The 13137-nt window shown below is 36.5% G+C and overlaps 1 protein-coding gene across 5 annotated transcripts in view; it reads left to right on the plus strand.

The window, feature by feature from the left end:
• UBE3A (ubiquitin protein ligase E3A) overlaps positions 1-13137 on the plus strand; it is a 78934-nt gene that overhangs the window by 20212 nt on the left and 45585 nt on the right. For 2 of the 5 annotated variants that reach the window (XR_012064699.1, XM_072950645.1), the window contains exons 2-4: positions 5423-5486; positions 8115-8234; positions 11449-11493. The exons of 1 other annotated variant lie outside the window; for it this stretch is intronic. Coding sequence is in view for 3 of the 4 variants with exons in the window: in XM_072950645.1 (XP_072806746.1) it covers positions 8215-8234; positions 11449-11493 (65 nt within the window). In the remaining variant the exon portion in view is untranslated. Of the gene's footprint in view, positions 1-5422; positions 5487-8114; positions 8235-9867; positions 9949-11448; positions 11494-13137 lie in introns of those variants that run through there. 2 more of the 5 variants (XM_072950647.1, XM_031674793.2) reach the window with 2 other exon arrangements.

Genomic DNA, 13137 nt, shown 5'->3' on the forward strand with positions numbered 1-13137 from the left:
TTGTTGAGTGACTGGATTTTGTGGCCTTGTAGAATGTTGAACTTTGTTTTGGCAGCAACTTAAGTAACTTGCTGGTCAGTTTGATCCCTTCAAGGCTGTATTAGATGTATCAGGAGAAGGCTTTACTTTAAGGCTAGTAGCTAGTACAAAGATAAGAACCTTCTTAGTTCTCTACCAAGTACGTGTCCCCAGTGTCAGCGTATTCTCTTCACTCTGACTGGGAGGAGCTTAGGAATCTCCCAGTCCTATATAAGCACTGGGGATATTTCAGCTCACAGTGCATCTTTCCTCAGCTTCAGGTAGTTTTTCACTTTACTCATGTGCAGTTCAATATATATTGTAGCAAACTTGAAAGGACCCCCAAGTGGCACACTTAAATACTTACAGGTGTGCACATAGCTTGTTAACTGTCACAGACAGAGCACATGTGTTTAGCGAGCATTCAGATCAGGAAACAAGACCAGCTCCTCTGAAGCCCCTGTGTTCTCTGTCACTACCTCTCTTACCCCAGGAGTAACCACTGCCCTGACTTCTAATAGTATAGGTTAGATTTTCCTATTTTTATATTTTTATATAATTAGAATCAATCACATTTTGTTGTATCTGGCTTCTCTCACATAATGTATTTGTGAGATTCATCCACATTGTTATACTTGGTTGCTTATAATTTCTGTGTAGTACAGGTGACCATTGAACAGTGTTGGGGGTTAGGGGTGCCCACCCCCTGCATAGTTGAAAATTTGCACGTAATCTTATAGGTGGCCCTTCGAGCTGTATACATCTACGTCTGTGAATTCAACCAACTGCAGATAGTGTGGTACTGTATTAATGTATTTACTGAAAAAGAATCTACATATAAGTGAACTTGTACAGTTCAAACCTCCTGTTCAAGGGTCAGCTGTATTTCGTTTTTCATTCTGCTGTTGATGGACATTTTAGTCATTTTTGGTTTGGGGCTACTAAGAATATTGCTACTCCAGATATTCCACTAAGTGTCTTCTAGTGAACATATGTACTCGTTTCTGTTTGTGTCCTTAGTGGAGTTTTTCAGCTAGAGGGTGTGCATACATTAGTTGTAGTAGATAATGTCAAAATTTTTTGAAGGGATTGTACTGATTTTAATTATACTGTTTAATGATCTATTCTTTAGTGCCTGGTAGAAGAAGTTTCTTGGAAGAGAGACATAGTTCTTTCAGAAAATGAAATATTCTTGTTTAATCTTACATGTTTAACAAAATTAACTTTTGTTAAATTAACATTGGGTTAAATTTGTGTTAATTTGGAAGTAAAGGATTCCCTTGTTTGTTCATCCGTGATTTGGAGCTAGTTCAAAATCCTTTGTCAGACCATGAATACTGATTCCTTTTGTTTATTTTTCTTTTAAAGAGAAAGTTTTTCAAGAAAACATAGTCTCTGTTACTATGAAAATAAAAATATGGATAAAATGAGCTCTACTCTGAACCAGCTGACAATTAAAAGCACTGAGAAATGCATACAGATAGTTATAATGTAAGGTATAAAATAATAAAGGGTGGAAACTAATGAATTATTTTATAGTATTAGGAACATACAGTACGACACAGAGAAGACTGGTTATTTATAGAAGAGGTTAGAGAGCTCTGTGAGATACAGCCTGTAGAATGAGTAGCATTTTTTAACAGGGTGTGAAATTTTTTAACACAAGATGAAGGTTGGCAAAGGATAGAGAAGTGTTTCTGAGTGAAGTGTCTTGAGAAACAAAAGTACTGAAGTCAGAAATACAGATGGCCAGTATATGTTAGCCTATAATCCAGTGATGGGACTAAATCATCAGGTACCTGGTAATGATGTCATATAGTGGCAGTAGGGCTTGTATGAATGGGTGGGGTCTGTTGCAAGGGCTTCATGTGCTATGAGGACTTTGAAATTTATCCTTTGGGCATTGGGAAAGCATAGAAGATTTTGAGTATGAGAGTGATATGGCCAAATTTGGGATTTTAGGAAGGCAGCAGAGTTAAAGGGAAATTAGGTGAAAATGAGATTACATCTATAATATGACAGTGTTGGTATGCATGGGAGAGGAAGGATGCAAGAGATATTTCAGAGATAGAATTCACAGGATTTGGGTATAAGAAGTGTACAAGAGAAGGAGGATGGCCTTCACGATCTAACAAGGTGGGTTTGAATCCTAAGCTTGTATTTACTAGTTAAATTGACCTAAAGCAAGTCACCTAAGAAAATGTTCCTCTTTTGTAGGATGTTTATCCTGTGAGTTTATTCTGTGAACATTTTTAAGCAATGAAAGTGTGAAAATGAATGATAAATATGTTCTCTAAAAGCGTAGTCTAGTCTGAGAGGAGGCTGGACTGGCAGGTTTTGGCCAGATTGTGTAGTTTCATCTGAAATGTTACTCTGAAAGCAATTAAAAGCCAGCAAAGGAATTATTGGGGGAAGTGTTGGAGTGTGGGGGAATTTCTGAGGTAGAATTAATAGCACTGAGTGAACAGTTTGTTGTACTGGAAAGAGAGGGGGTGTTCTCTTTAGAATATGACTCAGAATTTTCAGTTTGGGTGACTGGACCAATAGTGATACCTTTACCTCACAAGGGTTTTCTCAGTGTGCCTGCTAAACCTTGCTCATGCCTTAATGCTCAGTTTATGTTATCTCATGAAGAACGTTTTTCCCTTTTCCTAGGCTAAGTCAGAATACTGTATGCACTTACCTTATCTAGATTCTTCTTCACAGCACTTAACTGTGAATTGCAGTTACCTAACTTATTGTGGTTTTGAGTATTTGTGCCCATTTCTCCCATCACATGGAGATAAGCGTTTGTCTAATTTCTTTTCGTTGTTGTTGGTACTTTTTTTTTACTCTTTTTTAGAGGAGGGAAGTAATTAAGTGTCTGGTTTCTTTATCACTGTTTTCATCCACTTCGTAGGCATTCAAAATCTAGTAGACATTTTTAAAAACTTGAGAGATAATTGACATATAACACTGTATTTGTCTTAGTTAGTAGACATTCTTTGAATGAATGACTATTAAGAATTTGAAGGTTAACAAGTATCAACCCATAACAGTGGTTAGGCTAAATAAAAATAAGAGGGAGAAAATAAAGAATGGCACCATTTGTTTTTCAGTCTGTAACTAGGACAACAAGATTTAGGCACATTCAGGGTGGAGTATTTTGGGAAATAATTGTGTTTGATTTTTAGATGTTAATGAAACGTCCAAGTGCAGGTGTACCATTGGTAATTGAAAGTAGCAGGCTTATAACTTAAGAGATAGAAGCTTAATGATGTGGAGTTGGGGATCCTAAGTATAGAGAGGTGCTGTAGGAATGAATGATGACATTGCTCAGAAAATTTCTAGGTTAGGAAAAGGGGCTAGTAATAGAAACTTGGAGAGTGGCTATGAATGAGGGGTAGGAGGATGAACTAGCAGAAGACCTAGTTGCTGTCAAAGGTAGAACACAAGGACGGACAGCATTATGGAAGCAAGGAGAGGTGAGAAGAGGTTGGCAGTGTAAAATGCTGCAGAAATAAAGTAGATTAAGGAGCCATAGGATTTGGAATGTACAGGAATGATGACTTATGCAAGAAAATATCAGTATATTAAAGGTTTTGTATGTTAGTATCTGAGCTCATGGTTTTCAGGTCTTTCTGGTAGTTGGAGGAGAATGAGGAAATGGCACAGTAAAGAGTTAATGGTTTTGAGAGAATTATGCTGAGAATACTATATGAAAGCAGTATTTAAAAATTTTAGTCTGACTGCAAAATGGACTAAAATGAGGAGAGCCAAAAGACAGGAAAATTTAAGCAAGAAAATTACTGAAATAGTCTTGTTAGTTGTGAAATTTACAGATATACAAAACAAGTTTTAGCGAGTAGCTTTCAGATAAATTTGACACCGTAAACATGGCGTAAAGGAGAACAGGATTGCTGAGTGGACGCAATAAAAAAGTGATAGAAAAGGTAGTCTGTGAAATTGTTTGACTTATGGTTAGAAGGAGGTGAAGGAAGTAGGCTATTGGAGAGGAGATAAAGGACATGACAGATGCAATAATAAATACATGCATGTTTGTGTGTCGAGAGGGAAGAGAAAGTGAGAGTAGGCAGATGGACTACTTTAAGAATAAATGAAAAATGTTAGAGGGACAAGTGGATGTAGATGGTATAGGCATTTCTTGTGATTAGTTTAACACTTCTTAGATTATTAGATTGAGCCTTCTGTTGAAGAGGGACATCGATATGAATAAAATAAAGGCCCTAGGTCTGGTATAAGAGTGCTGCTGGCTAAATTTGCAAAGAGTGCAGCTAACGTTTCTGATGCTTACAGTTTCTGTTACTTACCCTGTATCCTCATGGATTTGGTATATTTCTTCTGTGATGATGTGTTCCTAGTCTGAGGCAAAGTTTCTCAGTTTGGGGTTTGCACATCACCTGAAATGTATGTTAAAACTACAGATTCATGCACTCCCGTTTTATGTACCGATCACAGTCTCTGGAGGTTCATATCAGGTAAGTACCTGGTTTTACAGCCTCCTCAGGTAGTCCTGTGTTAGGACAGAGCTTGAGAGTCAGTCCTTTAGGGTCTTAAAACTTTGTTAACTTTTTAAACAAATATTGATGTGCAGTGTATTCATTTTCTACCATCAACCTGTAGGATGCTGGGAGGGTTTCTTGATTTGGGGGACTTGGTTTCTTCCTATGTAGTAAAAAGAAATGTATTAAGACTTTAGTTCCTGTACGACTGAGAAATGCTCTCATAGTGTACAAATAAGTTAGAATTTACAGTGATTATTTGCGTGCTTTAATCTTCAGAATTTGGTTTTTGATCAGTTAAGTTTTGATACATTAAATGTTTGATTTAAGAAATAATAATCCCACCATGTACTGAGGCCCTGTTGTACTCCAGGCAGCATTGTCCTACATATTTCGAAAACATCTTCTTTAATACAGCAACTTGACACCTAAGACTCACAGGTCAAAAGGAGTCCAAGGCTGCTGCTCAGGAAGTAGTGGGCAGTTGCCCATGTATGTACCTAACATGGCAGATGCTCAGCAAAGGGAATTTAATTAAAAGTTCAATTATGGTAGGTATCTGAAGGAATTAGAAGCATGTAGTCAGACAGTTCTCAGATATTTTCAGCCCTTTTGGAGGGAGGGAAGAGTAAGAAATAGCAAGCAGTAAGCTCTGTGGATGAGTGGGAAACGTGTTTTCTGCCAGCTGACAGTGCTCAGGCCGCAGGGCCTGCCTAACCATCTTCCCATGCATCCTGGCAACAGCAGGAGGGGTGTTTGTTGCTTGATATGTTTTTGGATATTTATAAATATTACAAATGAATTTGCTTTTATAATAAATTCTAGAAAAAAATTTTATCTTTAAAAGTCATTTATCCAGTTGTCTGTGTAAAAAAAATTGAGTGAGGTGTTTTGTATTTTAGGTTAAAAATCTGTAAGAGCCTGATTTTAGAATTCACCAGCTCCTCAGAAGTTTGGCGAAATATGGTATGTTTCTGTTTTTTTTTTTTTTGGAATTCAAAATTGCATGTGTATCTTAATGTCCTGGTTAGAATAATGACAAATGTATTCAGATTTGGGTGTCTGCCATTTTTAAAGCATTGTGCTAGGTGCTAAGTCACTGTGCTACCAAGTAGACCAAGGGATCTAAGTGGGATTCTGAAAGAATTTGGAAGAGGATAGTATGCCGTAAGAAGTGAAAATAATTGTGTAAGAGGATTGAGGGGCACGTTTGGCTGCTAGGCTATGAGTTAATTATAGCTTCCACTTGTTGGGCTCTTACTGTGTGCCAGACACTGTTGTGAGTAATTTATGTTTGTTCATCCTCATGACAGCCCTCTGAAGTAGATACTACTGTTACCTCAGTTCTACCTGTGAGGAAACTGAGGCTCAGAGAGGTTAAGTAACTTGCCCAAGATTTTCCATCTAGTAAGTGACCAAACAGGGGCTTGAATCCAGACCGGCTGTGGAATCCGTTTGCTCTGGAGGTCTTGTCTTGAAGAAGGTCTTAAAGAGAGGACTTGCCTGAGTACTTTTCAGAATACATGTAACTCTTTAATGAATTAATTCCTCTCAATTAATTAATTAAAAGGTATTTTAACTTTCTCATTAACTTTATGTTTCTAGGTTAGAAAGTTAGACTTGTTTGGATTTTTAAAATCTATGTACACTGTTAGTCTTATGAGAACCCCAGAGGAAACATTGTTCATCTCAGGGGCGCCTTACCTTTTCCCCATATGACCTCAGGAATGTTGTAGCTTTTTATTAGGAAGCGTGTCCCTATGATAGGAAAATCTGGGAAACTGAGTTATTTCTTCCAGGGATTATAAATTCCACTTACAGGTGTACCTCGGAGGTATTTCAGATTTGGTTCTGGGCCCCTGCAATAAAGCAGATATTGCAATAAAGCTAGTCACATGAATTTCTTGGTTTCTCAGTGCATGTAAAAGTTATGTTTCCACGGTCCTGTAGTCCATTAAGTGTGTCCAAAAACAGTGTACATACTTTAAATACTTCATTGCTAAAAAATGGTAACCATCATCTGAGCCTTCACAAGTTACTATAGTAGTAACATCAAAAATCACTGATCACAGATCACCGTAACAAATATGATAATGATGAAAAAGTTTGAAATATTACAAGAATTACCAAAATGTGACACAGAGACATGAAGTGAGCAAATGCTTCTGGAAAGATGCAGTCAATAGCCTTGCTTGATGCAGGGTTGCCACAAAACTTCAGTTTCTAAAAAACGTAGTATCTGCAAAGCACAATAAAATGAAATGTGCCTGTGTTGGAGTCCCCTAAAGTTATCCTTAAGCCAACTCTCACCCTTACTTGAATTTGAAGCCCAAGTTCATAGGCAGCAGAGGTATGGCCTCAAGCATTGATGTTTCATCTTTTCACTTGGGGTTCTCGGATACCTTGCTATTTTATATTGGGTTCTGGATCCATGCTGTTAACCGCCTTCTGTGGTTGTCTGTTGCCACCTGGAAGGTGTTAACTATCAAGGGTCCTTTTTTTCTGCCTCCTAATTTTCTTATCTTTCTTTAGTTAGCTTTTCAGAGTTGACCTATATATAGTTTGGTAGGGAAATCATCAAGGGAAAAAATAGTTGCAGGAAATGAGCTCTTGATACTGGGATATTTTAGATGTGTATCTTTGCCAGAACTACAGTATGATTAGGATGCCTGATAAATGTGCACCATGGCAGTCAGGAAAGTTCAGCTAAGGCCAAGTAAGGGGATCAAAAGATACTAGGTTGAGGGAGGAGGAAATGTTTTCATATTTTACCATTCTCTATGAAATTGGACATTAGTGATTTTATGACTAAGAAAGAGTAGAACATGTTTTCATCATACCCAAGGGGTTTTGACTCATGTTAGATCACCCTACTTAAATGTGGAAAAGATAGGACTAGACTTGGTGTTTATATGGGTATGTGTGTGTTGGGGGGATGTGTGTGTTTAACTATTCCAGTAAGCATTTGACTACTTGGAAAACCCTGTTTGTCCCATTTGAACTATTGCTGTAATTGTGGGGTCTCAATCCATGTTTTAAATCTTTGCTCATTTACATGTATTTAAATCATGAAACTGTGTAGCAAAACTAAATAAAATTACAAAATACTCATTCTGGATTAGAAGTTGGTAGATCTGGGTTTTAGTCCTAGTCCCGGCTTCAACACTAATACTAAAATCTTGGGCAAGTCAATTAATCACTCTAAGGCTGCTTAGTTTTTTGTTTTTTTTGTTTTTGTTTGGTTTTGTTTTTTTCACTTCTTTTTCTTGTTTAAAAATTTATTTTTGTAGTATCTGCCCTGATTAGGTAGAGCCAAAGTTGTCATGAGACTTAAGATACTGTTGACCAAAGGGCTTTGTAAACTGTAACACTTCTTAAAAGTACAAGAGATCGTTACCATGTTTTCTCAAGTGAAGAAATCATTTAGGAAAAAAAAAAATGCTGGGAAACAGTCCTTAAAAGCATATCTGTAATTAACTCTCCTGATGAACGTTGCATTGACACTTAATTCGAACCTTTGAAGATTATTTTTTGAACAATGAATTGGGTTAATATATTAAAGTGTTCTAACTAAAGATTTGTTTAATTTATTAGAGTTATTAAACCTACGCTCAGATCAAGTTAGCAGCTAGACTGGTGTGACAACCTGTTTTTAATCAGTGACTCAAAGCTGTGATCACCCTGATGTCACCGAATGGCCACAGCTTGTAAAAGGTAATTTTGAATGTTATTTTACAGCCTTTAAAAGGCTGTCATTGTAAAATATGTGCTGTAAAAAAAAAATTGAAGAAAATGTATAGTTGGCAGGAATACTGACTGCTAAGAATAGTGGACCTAAGAGTTGACCTGTTTCTCCATTTAATCTTTTTCCTAAAATATTTCGTGCCTTTCCCCCAGACCTATCTGTATGAATAAACATGAATTTCTAAAAATTTTCAAGTTTTAAAATAAACATTTTATTGCGAACATTTTATAAAAACTATGAAAAAAGTCAATATGCATTTAAAAGTGTGCCTTTTATGTGGTTAGAGTTTTGACTAAACACTCGTTTAGAAGTTTTTACAACTTTGGTAATAAAACCAGGACACTTTTCTGTCCAGGAGAGTTAGAGTGGAGGTGAAAGGAGTGGCTTGCAGGCTAGAGAAGCTGTACCTAGTATTACTGGAAGTGAGCCTCCGTTTTCATTTTCTAGCTCTTGCTGCAGTAATCAGATTAGTGGGTATTTTGTGATCACATTTTCTGTGATCTAAATCAAGGCCTACAATTTATTCTTTATTTTCTAATGTTACTTGCCTATTATTTCATTTGTAAAATTTCTTTTCCAGTTTGTTATTCTGACAAACTTTAGGTTACCCTATGTTAACAGTTCTTGAGTTTTTTCCCCTTTGATTGTGTGTCCTGAAGTTGGTAAAATTACCAAGTATGTTGGATCCTTTCTTTCAAGAGCTTGATAGTAAAGAATAGACTCTTCAGGGGCTAAATAAAGGTTAGAAACTATTGTTAGATGTTAGATGTTTTAAAATTTTGAGAATTTGAATCCTGACTAACCTTTGGTAAATTATTTAGAGTATTCTGGACAAAATACAATAAGCACAGTGACTAGAGATTTATTCAGGCAGGTACTATTATTTATTACTCACTGCAGGGTAAGTGCTCCCACTAGTGCTGTGTATACTCACTTCTCTCTTGATTAAAAAACAATTTCCGTTTTGAGTAGAAAACGACTTAAGCTAACCATGTTCTAGAGACATGGTTTAGGATAGATTGTTTTAAGGGAATACCTCTTTAATCCTTTTTTTACTCTTCTGTTCTTGTTGACTGAATTGGTTTAAATTACTTGGTCTGACCATAAGTGGTTTTTGGTAGCTCATTTTAATATTGTTACTATTAAATGATAGTATAGTATATTTACAGTAATTTGAAGACATTCTGATGCTAATGTTTACATAGCCTCTTGTTTAGGGAACAGACACTGGGAAATAGAATGTAGTCACCATTTGATATGTTTAACCTGTCCCATTTCAGAATCTCAAAACTTCGCAGTAGTTACATGTTGTGCTTTTGAAACTCAGACTGGTTTCCCTTCTTGCTTGTGTCTTCCCTTTTTGCAGTAGTGTTTTAATTTCCCTGTCATTGTGTCCTCATTTTTTCCCCTCTCTCTCTTTCCCTGTTAATTTTGAAAGTTGCTGCCTACGTGTTTGAAAGCTTCTAATCTGCCTCTCTTCCCTTAGTGCCAGCAGGTTTATTTTTTGTTTTGCCAGCCTGCTCTGCCTCCTTTACAGTATGACATCTGATGCTGGAGGGTCGCACTTTCAAAAATGAGTCAGCTGGTACATGGGGTTATCATCACTTTTTAGCTCTTCTGTCTGAGAGATACAAGTTTGGAAGCAATCTTGGGGTACTTACCCACAAGGCTGGTGGAGACCAGGTGTGTCACAGAGGTGATTTGCTTGCTCCCTGGGGGAGAGGGTGGAGTGAAATTTTTGCATTTGTGTCACTGCCAAGTCACTGCCACCTCCAGCATGCCCCAATTTTTAGTTCTAATATAATTTTGTGCACAATTGAAAATGTAAATATACTGCAGAGAAGATCCAAAATAAATATTTGAGCTGCTGGACTCTTTTTAATTTTTTTTTTTTTTGCATTCTTGTCCTTGGACCACTGCAATGAGGGGTAATTTTGAAAGTCTGATAAAGAAGTGAGTTTTTTTAAAAGCTTAGAAATATGGAACACAGATTTTTTTTCCCCTGGTGGCTCTGATTTTGATTCTTTTGTTAAAGTTGTTCAAAATTTGAAGTGTCAAGTCAGTGATAAATTTAGAAATCAAGTGCTTGTAATTTCATTTTGAAAATTAACCATTTGACCTCTAAAAATATTTTGTGAATTGAAAGTGTGAGAAATCAGTATTATATTGATTCATCTTAATGTATATTGACTGATGCTGGTTATAAAAGTGAATAGAGTAACAGGAATTTATTTTTTAACAGCGTGGTAGGGTAGGCAAAATCAGTTCATGTCCCAAAATGAAAATAAAAGGCATATTTAGAATTTTTAATATAGCTTCAGTATATTTAAAAAATAGTAGAAAATAACTGACAACATTTTATAACTAAAGTTAATTCACGGTTATCCACAATAAAAGTTTAATACCCCAGGATGGTACAGTTTTTGACACGTACGTAGTACCTCCTACCAGTGTATTTACAGGGAAAGCTAATTTCATTATTGAACCAAGATAATCGTGGTCAGAATGGTAACTCTAACTTACGTGTCTCAAAATTCACTAAGGGTATTGGATTTAAATTTGAATTATTCTGGAGCAGAGGTTGGCAAGCTTTTCTTAAAGGGCCATATAGTAAATACTTTAGATGTGGGCTGCAAGCCTCTGTTGGAGTTTCTCAGCCCTGCTCTCAGTAGACGGTATGTAAATGAGTGAGCATGGCTCTGTGCCAGTACAGCTTTACCAAAACAGGTGCAGACCCAGGCCTTAGTTTGTCATTCCAGGCAGTAGTTTACTGATGCCTCATCTAATATTTGGGACTGAATACTAGTGAATACCTTTGATATTGTGGATGACCAATACTTGGCTGTAGAAAGTTTCAGTAGTTGTAAGTTTTTATTATGAATATTTGACTTTGTGAACAATTATGATTTATTATACTGGTTTGTATGTTGGTATATAAATAAGATTGTTTACAGTTTCCTTTCCTTAAAAAAAAGAACTGAGTTTTTATTAGTCTAGCCCTTAAAATAAATGTATTGTATAGCAATCTGATCTGACCACTTTTTTCTCATGTCAGTCTTTGATTACTTTTAAAACTGTTAAAGATTAAATCTCGTTTTCAAATTTGTCTTCCAGAAATAACATGTCTGCCCCTTTGGGGACTATGGAATATGTTGTTTAACTTTTCTCAATTGCATTTTACAGATCATCAGGAGAATCTCAGTCTGACGACATTGAAGCTAGCCGAATGTAAGTGTAACTTGATTGAGGCTGTGGTGTCTTGTAAGTTGCTCTAGATGCTTTAAGTGGTATCACATGATTTGAAAATACTTTCCAGTTAAAAGAGAATAATACTTTAAAAAGTAAACTGAGAGATAAGGACACACATGTCTAATATTTTCCATACCAAATAAATACCCCTCAATCTTGATAATATATTACTAGATTTCTGTCTGGAAAGATAACTGCATACCCCTGGATTCTTAGTATTTTTGCTCACCTAGCAGTTTTGGGGAAATAAAGAGATGAGGAAAGAGTTCAGTGTAACAATCATTTATTAAGTGCCTGCTGTGTACAAGGTGCTGTATTGTGGATACAAAGATGCGTAAGATTAGTTTCTGAACTACAGAAATTTACAGTCTACTCAGTGTGAAAGACCCAGAAGCAAATCATTTCAGTCGTTATGGTAAAAGGACACTCGGATGGGACGTGAATGTAATGGAGGACCAGGGCACTCAGGTGCCCCAATGCAACAGGAACCAGTCTAGATGGCAGGGAAATAGGGCTGATCAAGGAAGGCTAAGTCAAGTCTTGAAGTGTGACTGGGAGTTAGGTAGCACTTCTAGGCAGAAGCATGAGCAAAATTATAAAGCAGCATAGTGCATGCATGCTATATGAAGGGCCTTGGTCTGTCTCTCATAGGCACTTGGGAATCAGTAAAGAATTTGTTAAGTAGAAGATAGTAACTTTGTTAGACGTATATTTTTAATAACTTTGGCAGGAGGGAGATAGGATTGAAGAGAAACCATGTGGTGACCAGGGCTTCAGTATTTCAGTCAGTGAGAGCCTTAACAACAAGGGCAGTGGTATATTAGGAATTCAAGGTAAAGTTTTCTGGATTAAAGAAAAATATTTATTAAGTGAAATAGAGAAGACTTCAGTGCTTAGTTGTGAGATATTAAGAAGTTTAAGATAATACGAGAGATGGTAATTATTGAAGCAAGCTGTTTGAGGTAGTAAGGTTGGAATGAAGAATATATGTGTAGGGAGTTGCATTTGAATAAGAGCAAAGACCTCATCTGAAACTAGAAGAAGGCGATAAAGATGGATATGCGATGTTCAATGTGTTGGTAGCTAAGAATGGGGAAGTCAAAGTCGTTTGTGCCTGAATTATCAATTTTCTCAGTCATTTAGTTCTGCCGCACCACTGTTTCTGTGTCCTTTGAGATGATAATAGGTTCTTGAAAATGTGGTTTGATTATTAAGTAAGTTTGGGAAATGCAGGCTTCTTTCCTGAAAATGGTGGAAATCCTTTAAAATGCTGATGTACGTTGTACATCTCCATGAAATGACTGTAAAATCTATTTCTTAAATTGATGTGTCCCTGTAACCTTTTCAGTTATTTTTTGGGGGTAAAATACACATGACAGAATTTACCATCTTTACCATTTTTAAGTGTGCTATTTAGTGGTATCAAGTACATCCAGATTTTGTGCAGTCATTACCACCATCATCCTCATAACTCTTCATCTTTCAGAACCAAAACTACACTCATTAAACAGTAACTCCGCGTTCACCCTTTCTCTCTGGCCCCCTGGCAACCACCATTCTGTCTATGATTTTGACTACTCTTACCTCATTTAAATAGAACCATGCAGTATTTGTCTCTGTGAT

The sequence above is a fragment of the Vicugna pacos genome, chromosome 27 (genome assembly GCF_048564905.1).
Source record: "Vicugna pacos chromosome 27, VicPac4, whole genome shotgun sequence".
Lineage (NCBI taxonomy): Eukaryota > Metazoa > Chordata > Mammalia > Artiodactyla > Camelidae > Vicugna > Vicugna pacos.